Source organism: Musca domestica, unplaced genomic scaffold, assembly GCF_030504385.1.
Source record: "Musca domestica strain aabys unplaced genomic scaffold, Musca_domestica.polishedcontigs.V.1.1 87, whole genome shotgun sequence".
In the NCBI taxonomy this organism is placed as follows: Eukaryota; Metazoa; Arthropoda; class Insecta; order Diptera; family Muscidae; genus Musca; species Musca domestica.
Window position 1 is genome coordinate 1,408,528 of NW_026712423.1, and position 14,235 is coordinate 1,422,762.

At 34.9% G+C, this 14,235-nt stretch overlaps 1 protein-coding gene across 1 annotated transcript in view; it reads left to right on the forward strand.

Annotated features, from left to right (window-relative positions):
- The first annotated feature begins 587 nt into the window (after positions 1-587).
- The window catches only part of LOC101888481 (uncharacterized), a 63,961-nt gene continuing 50,313 nt past the window's right edge, over positions 588-14,235 (forward strand). The window contains exon 1 of the mRNA XM_059131398.1: positions 588-807. Within this exon, the coding sequence (XP_058987381.1) occupies positions 588-807 (220 nt within the window). The remainder of the gene's footprint in view (positions 808-14,235) is intronic.

Consider the following 14,235-nt stretch of genomic DNA (forward strand, 5'->3'; position numbering starts at 1 on the left):
GGCCCGGCCGAACTTACAGCTCTTTTACTTGTTAAGATTTAAGCAGAATTTTTAAATGAAAATTGCCAAAATTGTTCCAAATGGTGGAGGATATTCAAAGATCGCCCGGCCGAACTTACTCCTGTTTTACTTGTTTTTTTTAATAAATTTTTCAAAAGAATTAACTATATTATGGGATTTGAAGTTGTCATTGGATATATCAACTCTAAACAAAGGCGGGCCACATTTTCGTGTAGCCCTCATACAAAGGCAACGCATTAAGGGCATCGCTTCTTTTAAAAAAAAGTTTAATCAAAGAACTCAGATCTGATTTTAATTATAATTGTTTAATTCGTTTGTTTTTGTTTTTGATGAATACAGGTCAATAATATACTTCGACCATACTCTCCCCTCTGATATCTCTACACACAAAGCCAAAATATTAAATATCATAAACTTTATCCAACAGCATTGTTTTGTTAATAGAAAGCGGGGTAAGGTAACAAATCCCATCCAAATCATATGAGACCAAACCAAATAAACGAATGTACTTCGAATAGCTGCTATCAGCCGAGCATTATCGTTCGTTTAACTTTTGTTGTTGAGTAATGTGTTTATATTCGGAGGTGACGGCCGAGGCGGTACGCTTTGCTGTACTCAATCGCGAAAACCAACAACAACAAAAATCCCCAAAATTTTTGTTTGTGCTTAGCATGTTGACGAAGACGACGACAGCGATCACTGATCGTCATGCTAGCTGTTTGGCATTTATTATTGTCAGCGTCAGCAGTGTTTTTGTTGTTGTTACCGTCACTGCGTCTCTTCGAAGTGATTTTCTAGGTCTCTTTTGTTGTTGTTGCTTACAAATTCCCATTGGATTTTTATAAACCGACTTTTTCGGCTGAGCGCCTAGTATTTTAGCAAATTTTATAAAAAGTTTAAAAGTTTTAAATATTTTTAACAATTTTTTTTTCGTTAATGTTTTTATACTTTGTCGGGGCGAACGGACTGTACATACTCGCAGAGCGTATGTTATATAAAATTTCGATCTCTGCAATGTATTTTTTGTCCCAAAGTTTTTGTACAGAAACCAAGTGAGCTAGCTAGCTTCCGATTGGTTTTTGTTAACATTTTTTGTATTCGAATTTCATTTAAACAAATTTTGAACAGAAATTTTGAACTTTTTGTATGAGGTGATCAGCTTTGATAGACAGATAGCAGTGATGCATTTGCCTTTCACCACTTGAGGAGAAATTTCAAAATAAACAACAAATCGTGAGAAACAAGCTATGTGCTATATACAAAGTACCTAAATGGGAGGAAATGAGAAGAGGGGAGAATTCATATAGAAAGTATAAGGTTTACCTTATATATCGTTGGGATCACAATGACGACACGTTTTAATTAACAATAATAAGCAAATTAATAAACGAAATCTATAATTATATAAAATACATAGGTGTTTGCTATTATAATATTATTAAGGTCCTCCCAAACGTTTATGTGGAGGGTTTTCGAATAAGTAATATAACGATGGCCGTAAATCGGCGATCTGGCTGTGTGTGTTAATATGTATGTTATATTATATTTGCGCATGTTTTTATACCCTCCACCATGGGTAGGAGGGTATATTAACTTTGTCATTCCGTTTGTAACACCTCTAAATATTCGTCGTAGACCCCATAAAGTATATATATTCATAATCAGCATAAAATTCTAAGACGATTTAGCGATGTCCGTCTGTCTGTCTGTCTGTCCGTCTGTCTGTCTGTCCGTCTGTCTGTCTGTTGAAATCACGATAGAGCCCACATTATTTGACGTAGACCTTTGAAATTTGGCACAAGTGTGTGTATTGTCCCTAGGATGGTTGGTATTGAAAATGAGATATATCGGTCCACGTTCTGGTATAGTCCCCATATAACGGTACCTCCCGATATTCGGTATTTTGATGATTTATGCCACATTTTTTCACGGATTTATCTGAAAATTGATATTTGTAGGTCATGACGGGTCCCTGAGCGTGTGGTAAAACATTGCATGTATAGGTCCACGTTTTGGTGTAGCCCCCATATAACGGTACCTACCGATATTCGGTATTTTGATGATTTATGCCACATTTTTTCACGGATTTGCGTAATAGTTGGTATTTGTGGGTCATAATGGGTCCTAGTTCGTGTGGCGAAACATTGTAATTATAGGTGCACGTGTTGGTGTAGCCCCTATATAACGGTACCTCCCGATATTCGGCATTTTAATGTTTTTTGCCACATTTCTTCTAATGTTCTTTTACCCTAGGGTGGAGGGTATTAAAAGTTTGGCCCGGCCGAACTTAATGTTTTTTTACTTGTTTCTATGTAATTTTTACATATCACTAGTTGAACCAGGTGATTTAACATGCATTCAAAATTTTATATACGAATATTTTGTGGCTTAAAAAGAATAAAACATGGCACATTTTCAATACCAAAAGTCCTGCAGACATAATATACATTTGAGTACAATTTTATCAACCTACTACGTTTCGTTCGAAAGCTAGAGTGATAAATGTATGTTTCAAGGTGTAACAGACGAAATGACAAACTTAATATACCCTCCATACTATGGTGGAGGGTATAAAAATACGGAAATGTGCAAAATTAGAAAAAATTGAAGTGGATTTCCAATTATATGAGAATAATGGCTAACAAACATTTGAACCTCTTGTGGGGAAGACCTGACGGAGTGGGCCAATTCATTTTATATTCACATCAGATCTCTGGTTGAGAGTATTGAAAATTTTCGCCCTTTGTGAGAAGGCACCAGAAAGGGTGGACAGATAACTGCAATCTTTTGAAGTTGAGTGGCATTTCTGATGCTATTAGAGAATTCGGTGTACTAACATGCTTCCACGTAACTATCGTATCCTCAATTAAATTGTTGTGTTGTTTTTTACTGTTAGCCTAACAACATCGAAAAGGCATTGTGGGTCAATGTTTCTTAATAAAATCCGAACCGATTTCAATATAATTTGACAAAATTTATTTTTGTACTAAATTCCGCAACACCTTCCATATTTCATTGAAAATGGAGATACATAGCGTATTTGGAGCATCAAATATACGAAATTAGCCGAAAAGATATATGGGAGCTATATCCAAATCTGTACCGATTTCAATATAATTTGTTAAATTTATGTTTGTACCAAATTCCGCCAGACATTCTGAATTTCATTGAAATCGAACCTACATAAGGCTTTTGGTGCATAAAATGCATGAAATCGGCCGAAATATATATATGGGAGCTATTCCAAAACGTCAACCGATTTCAATATAATTAGGCGAATTTATTTTTATACCAAATTTCGTCTCTCAGAGGTTACCTACGAATCTGATTTCTGAGTTTTAAACATGTATATAGCCTATGTTACTTGCAGGCTATGGTGTAGTAAATTCGGACATTTTCGGTAAAATCTGTTCAGCAGTTTGTTAGTCTATGAATTTCAAACAAACAAACGTACAAACAGATATCCTCTTTTATAGATATAGAGTGAAAGAACATGTTAAGTGAAATAGATATTTAAGGAAAACATTACAACAATGTCCCAACCTCCCGATTGTCGATTTTATTTGAATTTATTTGTTTGAGATCGTAAGTGTAATTCTCTAATAGGATGGGATGACACACTTCTAAACTGAGTTCGGTCGCAAATACATTTCTAAGCTTGTTTTGATATTTGTACTTAAAATCGCTGTATTAACGGCTGTGAGGGAGTTGACCCCATTTTTACCAAATTTAACCTAGTTGCTATTCAGCTGAATTCGCACGTGCCAAAATGTAGGGTTTATATTACACATATGGCGCCCAATAAAATCGGACGAGATATAAATGGGAAATATATCTAAATTTGGACCTTCCGCGTCGATTGGTCTATAATTGCGGCCTGTGGAGCAACAGCAAAATCAGGAAATTTTGTTAGTTTTTGGTCCATCATCTCCAAATAGGTTTCTATTCTGGCTCTAGCCCCACCTCCATTCTAAATATTGTGAAGATCGAGCCTCAATTGCGACGGACGGATGGCATAGCTAGACCAATTCAGTTCATCGAGATAGAAAGATCCATATATAATTTCTTACGTGGGAAACCAATATTTCGAGGTATTACATCATTTTTGGACCAATCAAACTTATAATACCCCCAGCGCATAGAGTAGTAGGTCATAACAAGTAAAAAACATTAATTTAGGCGGGGTCGAACTTTTAATACCCTTCGTCATTGGGTAAAGAAAACATTTTTATATAAAAATTTCTAAATTGAAGCGTGTTCCTGTTTAAACTACACACACCAGGAAGACCGTTTGGGTAATCTATTTAACTCCTCAAAAAACATAAAGTGGGCGGGGCTGTTTTATGGGAACCATACCAAAACGGCGAGTCTTATTCCAAATTTGAAAAAAAATGTGGGTAAATGTGACTAGGATTATCAAAATACCTAGTTTCGGTGGGTACCGTTGTATGTGCGCTATAGGAAAACGTGAACCTAAATATTCAATGCTCTGCCACCGGAGAGAGAACCCATTAAAAACTATAAATACCAATTGTTAGACAAATTCGCAAAAAATGTGGAAAAATAATCAATATACCGAATATTGAGAGGCATCGTTATATGGGAGCTATACCAAAACGTGGACCTATATATACAATGTTCCGCCAACGGAGCTAAAGTCCATTATGGCTTACATATGCCAAGTTTTAGAGAAATCCGTGGAAAATGTTTAGGAAATCATCAAAATGCCGTTGTATAGCGGCTATAGTAAAACATGGACCGATATAAGTTATATTCAATACCAACTGTCCTAGACACAATGTAAATTGTTATGCCAAATTTTGAAGCTCTACATCAAATAATGTGAGATGTGTTGTGATTTCAACAGAAAGGCGGACAGGCAGATCATTAAATTGAATTAGATTGTTATGCTGATTATAAATATATATACTTTATGGGGACTACGATAAAACTATTCAAGTTGGAGGGTATAATTAAGAAGGTAAAGTCATTTCAAATAATAATATGCATCTCTGAATTTTTATACCCTCCACCATACTATGGCTATGTTTCGAGCGAATTAAGATAGAAGGCTAAAATTATGCACACATGTTTATTTTTCCAGTAGGCAGGTTAAGTTCGTAAATGGGTTAAGTAGGTCCACGTTTTCATATAGCCCCCATATAACGGTACCTACCGATATTTGGTATTTTGATGATCTTAGCGACATTATTTACTGGAATTGTTTCAAATTTGGTATTTGAAATGCGGAAAAAAGACTTCAGTCTAAGACAGTGAATTTTCTGTGCAGGTCAACGTCTTCGTATAGCCCCCATATAACGTTACCTCCCTATATTCGGTATTTTGATGATTTTAGCGACATTATACACCGGAATTGTTTCAAATATGGAGTTTGAAGTTCGTAATGGATACTACAGCCTATGACAAAAAATTGCCTGCACAGGTCCAGATTTTCGTATAGTCCTCATATAACGGTACATCCTAATATTCAGTAATTTAATGATTTTAGCGTCATTATTCACCGGAGTAGTTCCAAATTACGTATTTAGAGTTCGTAATGGGAACTACAGTCTGTGACAGAAAATTGTCTTTGCAGGTCCAGGTCTTCGTATAGGCCCCATATATCAGTAGCTCCCTATATTCGGTATTTTGACGCTTTTGTGTACAATGCTTACCGAAATTTTTTGAGATGTCGTTTTAGAAGTTCGTAATGGAGGCTTCAGCCTGTGACAGAAAATTGTCTATGCTGGTCCAGGTCTTCGTATAGCTCCGACATAACGGTACCTCCCTATATACGGTATTTTGATGATTTCAGCTACACTATTCACCTTTTATTTCAAGTTTATAACAAACAATGCCTATGTAGTTCCACGTCGTATAGACTCCAATATAACGGCTACATTGGGTATTTTTATGATTTTAACAGAATATTTAACGGATTTTATTTTTTGAAAATTTCCAAATTTGTTCTAAATGGTGGAAGGTATTCAAAGTTCGGCCCGGCCGAAATTGCCGCTTTTTTACTTGTCAAATTTCATGATTTATAAACAAGTTCCCATTTCCGATTTCTGTATATATAATGGATTTAAAAATATACATTTTGTTTTATTTTTATTTTTTATTTTGTCACATAAATAATTTTGAAAAAAAATTAGTATGACTTTACCTTCTTCATTCTACCATGGACCAATGCAATGAATTCAATTTTCAGTAACTTGTAGGTCATAAAGTAATAGTTTTCATTTCCGAAAATCCAACCTTATCTTACCCTTATACACCAACTGACCCATGTGCAAGAAATTCAAGATTCTTGTCTCAGCCATTTCGTCTAGGCTTTGATGAAACAGTCAATTACTCATCATTCAACTCTTTTATATATAATGATTTGAAGCCTGAAAGTATGCTCCGTATTTTTGTTTGCAACGAGCGCTCATTGGATAGTTTAAGGCAATATTTTCAATTCACAATTCGATGCAACACACAAGTATGATTTGAGAAGTACCTTTGTTATTCAAAGTCATCCCTGATTGAGAGGTCTTTGTGTCCCCATTTCGATTCAATCAATATTGTGTCGCAAACTTTTAATGAAAAAGAAAAAAAAAGAAATTTAAATTAAATTTATTACCCAACACCTTTAATAATAAAAACCAAAAAAAAAGAACTTTTCATAGTATAGTTGCAGGACAAAATAAAAATTTCAATTGGCAAATATCAGTTTATTTTTATTTGTTTCGAACTTAATATAAAATAGCTGTTGGCCTTTGCTGGCTGGTTCATGGCACCCAACGTTGACGGCGTCGTCGCCATCGTCATCATGAAACGATTTCCATAAATTTTCTGCAACAATATGACATTTGTTAGACGTTATTGTTTTTCCGACCTGAACTGTGAAATGAATTATTTTTGGTTTTATTATTTCATTTCGACATAAAACAAAAACACAGCAACAACAAAACCCATCATCATCATCAACGAAAAATATAAAAGCAACAAAAAACCCCAACGTGTCTCAATTTTTTTTTTTTCGTTTCTGAAACTTTTGTTGACACTTAAACTCACCCAGAGGATGACAAACAAAAATGACACAAGTTTTTGGGCTGTTGCTTTCGGTTCGGCACTGTCGTCCTTGCCATGTGGCTGGAGAATATTTGCGGTGCTGTTGTTTTGTCGCCTCCGCCATTGATGGCCGGGAATGTTTTACAAAAACAGACGAGAAAAACCCAGGCCCTGGAATGTGAAAAATTTATGAATGCTTGGAGGGCAAAATGTGACAACACTCACTCACCCACCCATACAAACAAACAACCAACAACAACAAATACCAAATGAAATAATAACAATAAAAAAGCAAACCCTCAACGAAAATGAAAATTATTCACACTGAAGTGTGATTTCCTGTGATACAAGTGTCTGACTTATATAGTATTTGCATAACCTCGGGCATGTCGCAAAAAAGTATATATTAAAAATTTCGTTGTTATTTTTGTTGCTGAATTGTTGCTCAATTTTGTGTTTGGTATTTATTCCCATTTACTTCCAGAGATGGTCGATACATCTAAATTAATCGATTTTTATATGGTATAGTCGAACCTTTTTTTAATTTTTAGAAGCAGCGCTTTCCACAAAGAGACACGTTTTAAATAATGAATGAACAGTAGTAGTCAGAGAACTTTAAATGCATTAGCATACTTTTAGGCTGGACTATAGTTTTAGAGACTTGGATTTTTTAACATAGATGAGAGCATGGCGAAGCGGCGAACTTATACTTCTTTTATAAAATTTAGCTCGGAAGCGACATCGGAAATTATTGGTCCACTTCTTCTGGTTACTTTCTCAGAAATAACTAAACCTTTTAAACTTGAACTCTCAAAATATATAATTTTTTTTGTATTATTGCAAGTTCCGCTATCAAGTCCGAAGATAGAATATATCTCTGTGGTACCCCCTCCACAAATTATCAAAATTTTAAAAAATCATAAAAGGTGAAATTATTTTCAGATTTATCACCACTTCCTACTGCCCAATATCTTTATCAATTTGAAATGATTAATGGTCAAATTGAAAAAAAAATCCTCGAACATCTCTGGCCCTTGAAAAAGTTTACTTTAAAAATTCAGGTTTATTGGTTTAGCAGTCCTTCAATTCCTAAAAATTCACGTTTTTTGTTCAATGGGTCCTTGAAAAAGTTTACTTTAAAAATTCACGTTTTTTGGACAATGGGTCCTTGAAAAAGTTTACTTTTAAAATTCACGTTTATTGTTCTATGGATCTTTGAAAAAAATTACTTTAAAAATCCATGTTTGTTGGTCTGTGGGTCCTTGAAAAAATTTACTTTAAAAATCCACTTTTATTGGTCTGTAGGTCCTTAAAAAAGTTTACTTTAAAAATCCAAGTTTTTGGTCTGTGTATCCTTGAAAATTTTACTTTATAATCCACGTTTTCTGTGGATCTTTGAAAAAATTACTTTAAAAATGTAAGTTTGTTGGTCTGTGGGTCCTCGAAAAAAATTACTTTAAAAATCCACTTTTATTGGTCTGTAGGTCCTTGAAAAAATTTACTTTAAAAATCCACTTTTGTTGGTCTGTAGGTCCTTGAAGAAGTTTACTTTAAAAATCCAAGCTTATAAAAATCCAAGATTATTGGACTGTGGGTCCTTGAAAAAGTTTACTTTAAAAATCCAAGCTTTTAAAAATCCAAGGTTATTGGACTGTGGGTCCTTGAAAAAATTTACTTTAAAATCCACATTTATTGGTCTGTGGGCCCATGAAAAAATTTACTTTAAAAATCCACGTTTATTGTTCTGTGGATCTTTGAAAAAAATTACTTTAAAAATCCATGTTTGTTGGTCTGTGGGTCCTTGAAAAATTTACTTTAAAAATCCACTTTTATTGGTCTGTAGGTCCTTAAAAAAGTTTACTTTAAAAATCCAAGTTTTTGGTCTGCGGATCCTTGAAAATTTTACTTTAAAAATCCACGTTTATTTTTCTGTGGATCTTTGAAAAAATTACTTTAAAAATGCAAGTTTGTCGGTCTGTGGGTCCTCGAAAAAAATTACTTTAAAAATCCAGGTTTATTGTTCTGTGGATCTACTTTAAAAATCTACGTTTATTGGTCTGTGGGTCCTTGTAATAGCTTACTTTAAAAATCCACGTTTATTGGTCTGTGGGTCCTTGTAATATCTTACTTTAAAAATCCACGTTCATTGGTCTGTGGGTCCTTGAAAAAATTTACTTTAAAATCCTCGTTTATTGGTCTGTGGATCCTTAAAAAAAATTACTTTAAAAATCCACGTTTATTGGTCTGTGGGTCCTTGAAAAAATTTACTTTAAAATCCTCGTTTATTGGTCTGTGGATCCTTAAAAAAAATTACTTTAAAAATCCATGTCTATTGGTCTGTGGGTCCTTGAAAAAATTTACTTTAAAATCCTCGTTTATTGGTCTGTGGATCCTTTAAAAAAATTACTTTAAAAATCCATGTTTATTGGTCTGTGGGTCCTTGAAAAAATTTACTTTTAAATCCTCGTTTATTGGTCTATGGGCCCTTGAAAAGATTCACTTTAAAAATCCACTTTTATTGGTCTATGGGTCCTTGAAAAAATTTACTTTAAAAATCCACGTTTATTGGTCTGTGGGTCCTTAAAAAAATTACTTTAAAAATCCATGTTTATTGGTCTGTGGGTCCTTGAAAAAGTTTACTTTAAAAATTAATTTTAATTGTCTATGTGTCTTTGAAAAAACTACTTGAAAAATCCACGTTTATTGGTCTGTGGGAAAAAATTACTTTAAAACTCCACGTTTATTGGTCTGTGGGATTCTTAAAAAAATCTGTGGACCTTTAAAAAAAAATATTACTTTAAAAATCCAAGTTTGTTGGTCTGTGGATCTTTGAAACAATTTAGTTTAAAATCTACGTTTATTGATCTCTGGGTCTTGAAACAATTTACTTTAGAAATAAACGTTTATTGGTCTGTGCGTCTAAAAATGGGAAAATTTACGAGAAATTTTGTACGGGATGAGTTTAGGATAGAAGTCTATAATTTAAATGGGGATCTGAACTTATTTACATGGCGGAATGGACCACAACTTTGGTATCCACAATACAAAAATTTCACATTTAATCGCAAATATTTTTAACCCCGGTGAAATCACAAGTACACGTAAAGTTTACTTCTGACCTTTGTAAGGATGCTGGTACCCAAGATAACGAATATATAGCAAAATATGTGCAGTCTTTTGTATAAAAGAAGGACAAATTAGTTACACTATTTATAACACAAGAGCAGCATTACCGACATGGATGAAAGCTGGTTAGGAAGTGGCATAATGACAGGATACAGACATACCTAAGTGTACGAAAAACTACTACAAAATAAGTCCATTGTATTAGTCAAACGGATAGAAATGGAATTCTGTAAAAGTGTACTAAAAATAAAAATAAAAAATCCTATATTTGGTACCATTTAGTATAATGTGAACGGATCAAGTTGAAATGTAGACACTTGGTACAACAATTAAGTTGTGGAACTAGAGTTATTATAATGAGGTAATTTTGGAAATACATACCAAGTATAACAACTGTACTAAAAGGTGCTAAATTTGGAAGTGGGGTTGATAAAAAAAATTGTTTTCGGAAATGTGTATTAAATGTAAGAACAATGATAAATGGTATAAAATTTGGTAAAATAATGGTTTTGGTTGAATGGAAAATAGTTGAATATTAAAATTTAGTATAGGAAAATTTGGCATTTAGCATAGGAATTGAAGTGGTACTATACAGAGTGAGATTAAAAAACTGCAACCAACTTCAAACTGCTTTCCTTTCTAAGCCATTCGTCTGACAGCTGTTAAAATTATTTCAGTGACAGCTAATTATATTGTTTACAAGCGTACAAAACCATTTTGCTGAGAATTTTGATGGAATTGAAGCGTGATAGTGTGATTTCTTTATATTTGGCTGGAAAACAACAAGTGGCTATAGTTAGAGCACTCCAGCATTTAAATGTGAATAAATCTTTTGTGTCTCGTAACATCGATCGTTACCGTGATACTGGTAGCGTAGCCCGTCGTCAAGGATGTGGACGGAAGAAAACAGCAACATCTGCAGTGGCCGAAAAATGGCTAGTGAGCTGAACATATCGCAATATTCAATTCGGCAAATATTTAAAAATGAGCTCGGGGTAAAGCCATTGAAATTCCAAAAAGTGCAAGAACTTACACCGCCAAAGAAAGAAAATAGACTCAAAAGAGGTAAAGAGTTGATTCGCTTGGCCGAAAGTGGTGAACTGACGAATTTGGTTTTCTCCGATGAGAAAACATCGTGCCAACGAGGTCAACTGAAAATGTGCACCTTCGGTTGGTCACTAGACCTCAAGCTCCGGCCATTGTGCCGCCATAACAGCCGACGGTCGTTCTCCGCTCGTACTAATCGACCGTGGCATCAGAATAAATTCCGAATATCATCGCGAAAATATTCTGGAGGGTGTATTAAGGCCTTGAGCACGCAAACATTTTGGACACAGACCTTGGACATTCCAACAGGACTCAGCACGCGTCACCTAAGAATGGTTACATAATGAGGTTCCTCGCTTCATTTCCAGCTCACAATGACCAATAAAATCTCCGGGTACCAATCCATTGGACTATTGAGTCTGGAGTATTTTGGAAAAAAGGTTGGCACTAAAGAAGACCAAAGTGTCGATCAACTCAAGCAAGCGCTTCGCCGGAAATGGGCCTAAATACCGCAGAGCAACCTTCGGGTAGCGAGTGACGGTTTCATTGGCCGTTGGCCATTATTCATGCCAAAGGTGACCAGTTTGAACAAATCTAAACTTATTTTAAAATTTGATGCTATTTCCGATATTGTTGATTTCCTTCAATGAAATGTAGCGATCTTGTTGCAGTTTTTATCTCATCCTGTATACCCACATATATCTTCATTCTTTCTATAGCCACCACCTGGAAGACCAGGGTATATTAAATCTGTCATTCTCTTTGTAACATTCCTAAATATTCATCGTTGACCCCATAAAGTATACATATATATTCATGAACATCATCCGAATCGATCCATCTGTCTAGGATGGTTGATGTTAAAAATGAGATACATCGGTCTAGGTTTTGGCATAGCTGCCAAACGGCAGCTAACGGTACCTCTCAATACCCAGTATTTTGATGATTTTCGCTACATTTTCCCACGGATTTGTCTAAAAATTGGTATATGTTGGTCATAATAGGTTTTAGTTTCACTGGCGGAACATAGCATATATAGGTCCACGTCTTCGTATAGCCCCCATAAAACGGAACCTCCCTAAATTCGACTTTGTGTATAAATCGGTATTTTTAGGTCATAATGTGTTCTAGCTCCGCTGACAGAACATTGTATGTATAGGTCCACGTTTTCGTATGGACCTCATATAATTATACCTGCAGATATTTGAGATTTTGATGATTTTTGTCACATTATCCACGAATCGGGTAAAAATTGGTATTTGTAGTTCTTCATGGGGTTTCCCTCCATTGGCAAAACATTGAATCTGTATGTTTTCCTATAGCCGCCATATAATGGTAACCACTGATATTTGATATTTAGATCATCCTTGCCACATTTACCCACGGAGTTTTTTTTTTTTTTAAATTTGACATTTTATTCTAGCAATAGATAACAATCCTTTTAGTATAAAGTTGTCTAAATGGATACCCTTTTTGTTATGGTCCCCATATATCGGACTCACTTTATGTTCTTCTTATTTTTTTTCTTTTTTAAAGTTTAACTGCATTATCCAAACAGTCTTACTGGTATTTGTAGCTTAATATTTAACACGGTTGAATTAAGTTACTTCTACAGGGTTGCCCATGTTCGACGGACCCATGACTCTTTGGGCCCATTCCAATCGACGAGGCTTGTCCGCAGGTAACATTCTTTGCGTTCTTGGGACCTCTCAACACTGGCTCGTACGGCAGCGATATTCTCGGCCGATCGCCTTGGTCGACTTTTATGTGGCCTCTTCGGATTAAAAAGAGCCTTACCAGTCGAAAATGTTTCGTATAAACGCTTAATGGTGTTCTTAGAAGGCGCACTTCTCACATTTTTTAATGTTTAAGTCCTTCATATTCATAATATGCTCTCCACAATAATGTTATTTGGTACCAGATATCTGGTATAGCCCAGAATATCGTTTTATATTTCGATATAGCTTTCATATATATATATCTCCTTCTGATTTCAGGCTTATTGTGCACCAAATTCAGAGAATTTTGGCACATACGACCGAAATCAGCCTAGAAATAAGCACTTCAAACAGTTCATACTTTTAGGGAATTACATATTTGTATATCTCTTGAAAAATTCCTTACCCACTGTCTTCTCAGATTTTTATGATATCCTTCAGTCAACCACGTGTTTAAGAACACGACAGAGGACGCAGACTACAACACTTTTGTGTCTTTCACATTAATTTTATTAGGCCAATTTCGTGTACACCCACATTCGGGGCGAATATTTAAGTATCTGTCTCAGTGTTGGTAAAATCGAAGATAGACTGCAAATAATAAACAAAGACTTTTGTGTAATGAAGCAAATAGAAAATAAGATGATTACCTTTACAAATGTGTACATATGTACACATGAGTACGTATGTATGTACGCATAGAAACAATATGTGAGATTATGTTTGTATTGGGCTTGTGTATATTCCCTATTATGACCAAGAACGTTATTAACAAGTAATGCCTCTTACCTATGCTAGTAGCCCACAAGTAGGAGATACCAAAATAAGTGCTTGTTTGTGTGTTAGTATCTTGTGTAGGCCTTGGTATATAATTTTGATTTAAAGGTGTTTAATTCACACCTACACATGTGTGTGTCGCAAGCTGAAATGAATGGTTGTTATTTAATACACACAGGAAGAGATGGTATTACCTCATCTGTATCGGACTCTAGATGCTGTTGTATTCCATACAACATATGTGCGTATTTGTATGTGTACACCTCCGCAAACATGCCTCTGTGGTTATTGTCTAGGGTCTTGTTGATAGTTTCATTGCTGTCGAGGATTATTCTACATATCCTTTATTGTCCGAAGCCTTAATTGGGCAATCATATTAATAAAGACATTTTTATCTAATGTCGCCTGGTAGTTTATTTGAGGCGTGCAAACACACACACACTATTATGTTGGAAGGCATGAGAGGATGTATCTCCACTGACAATAGCTA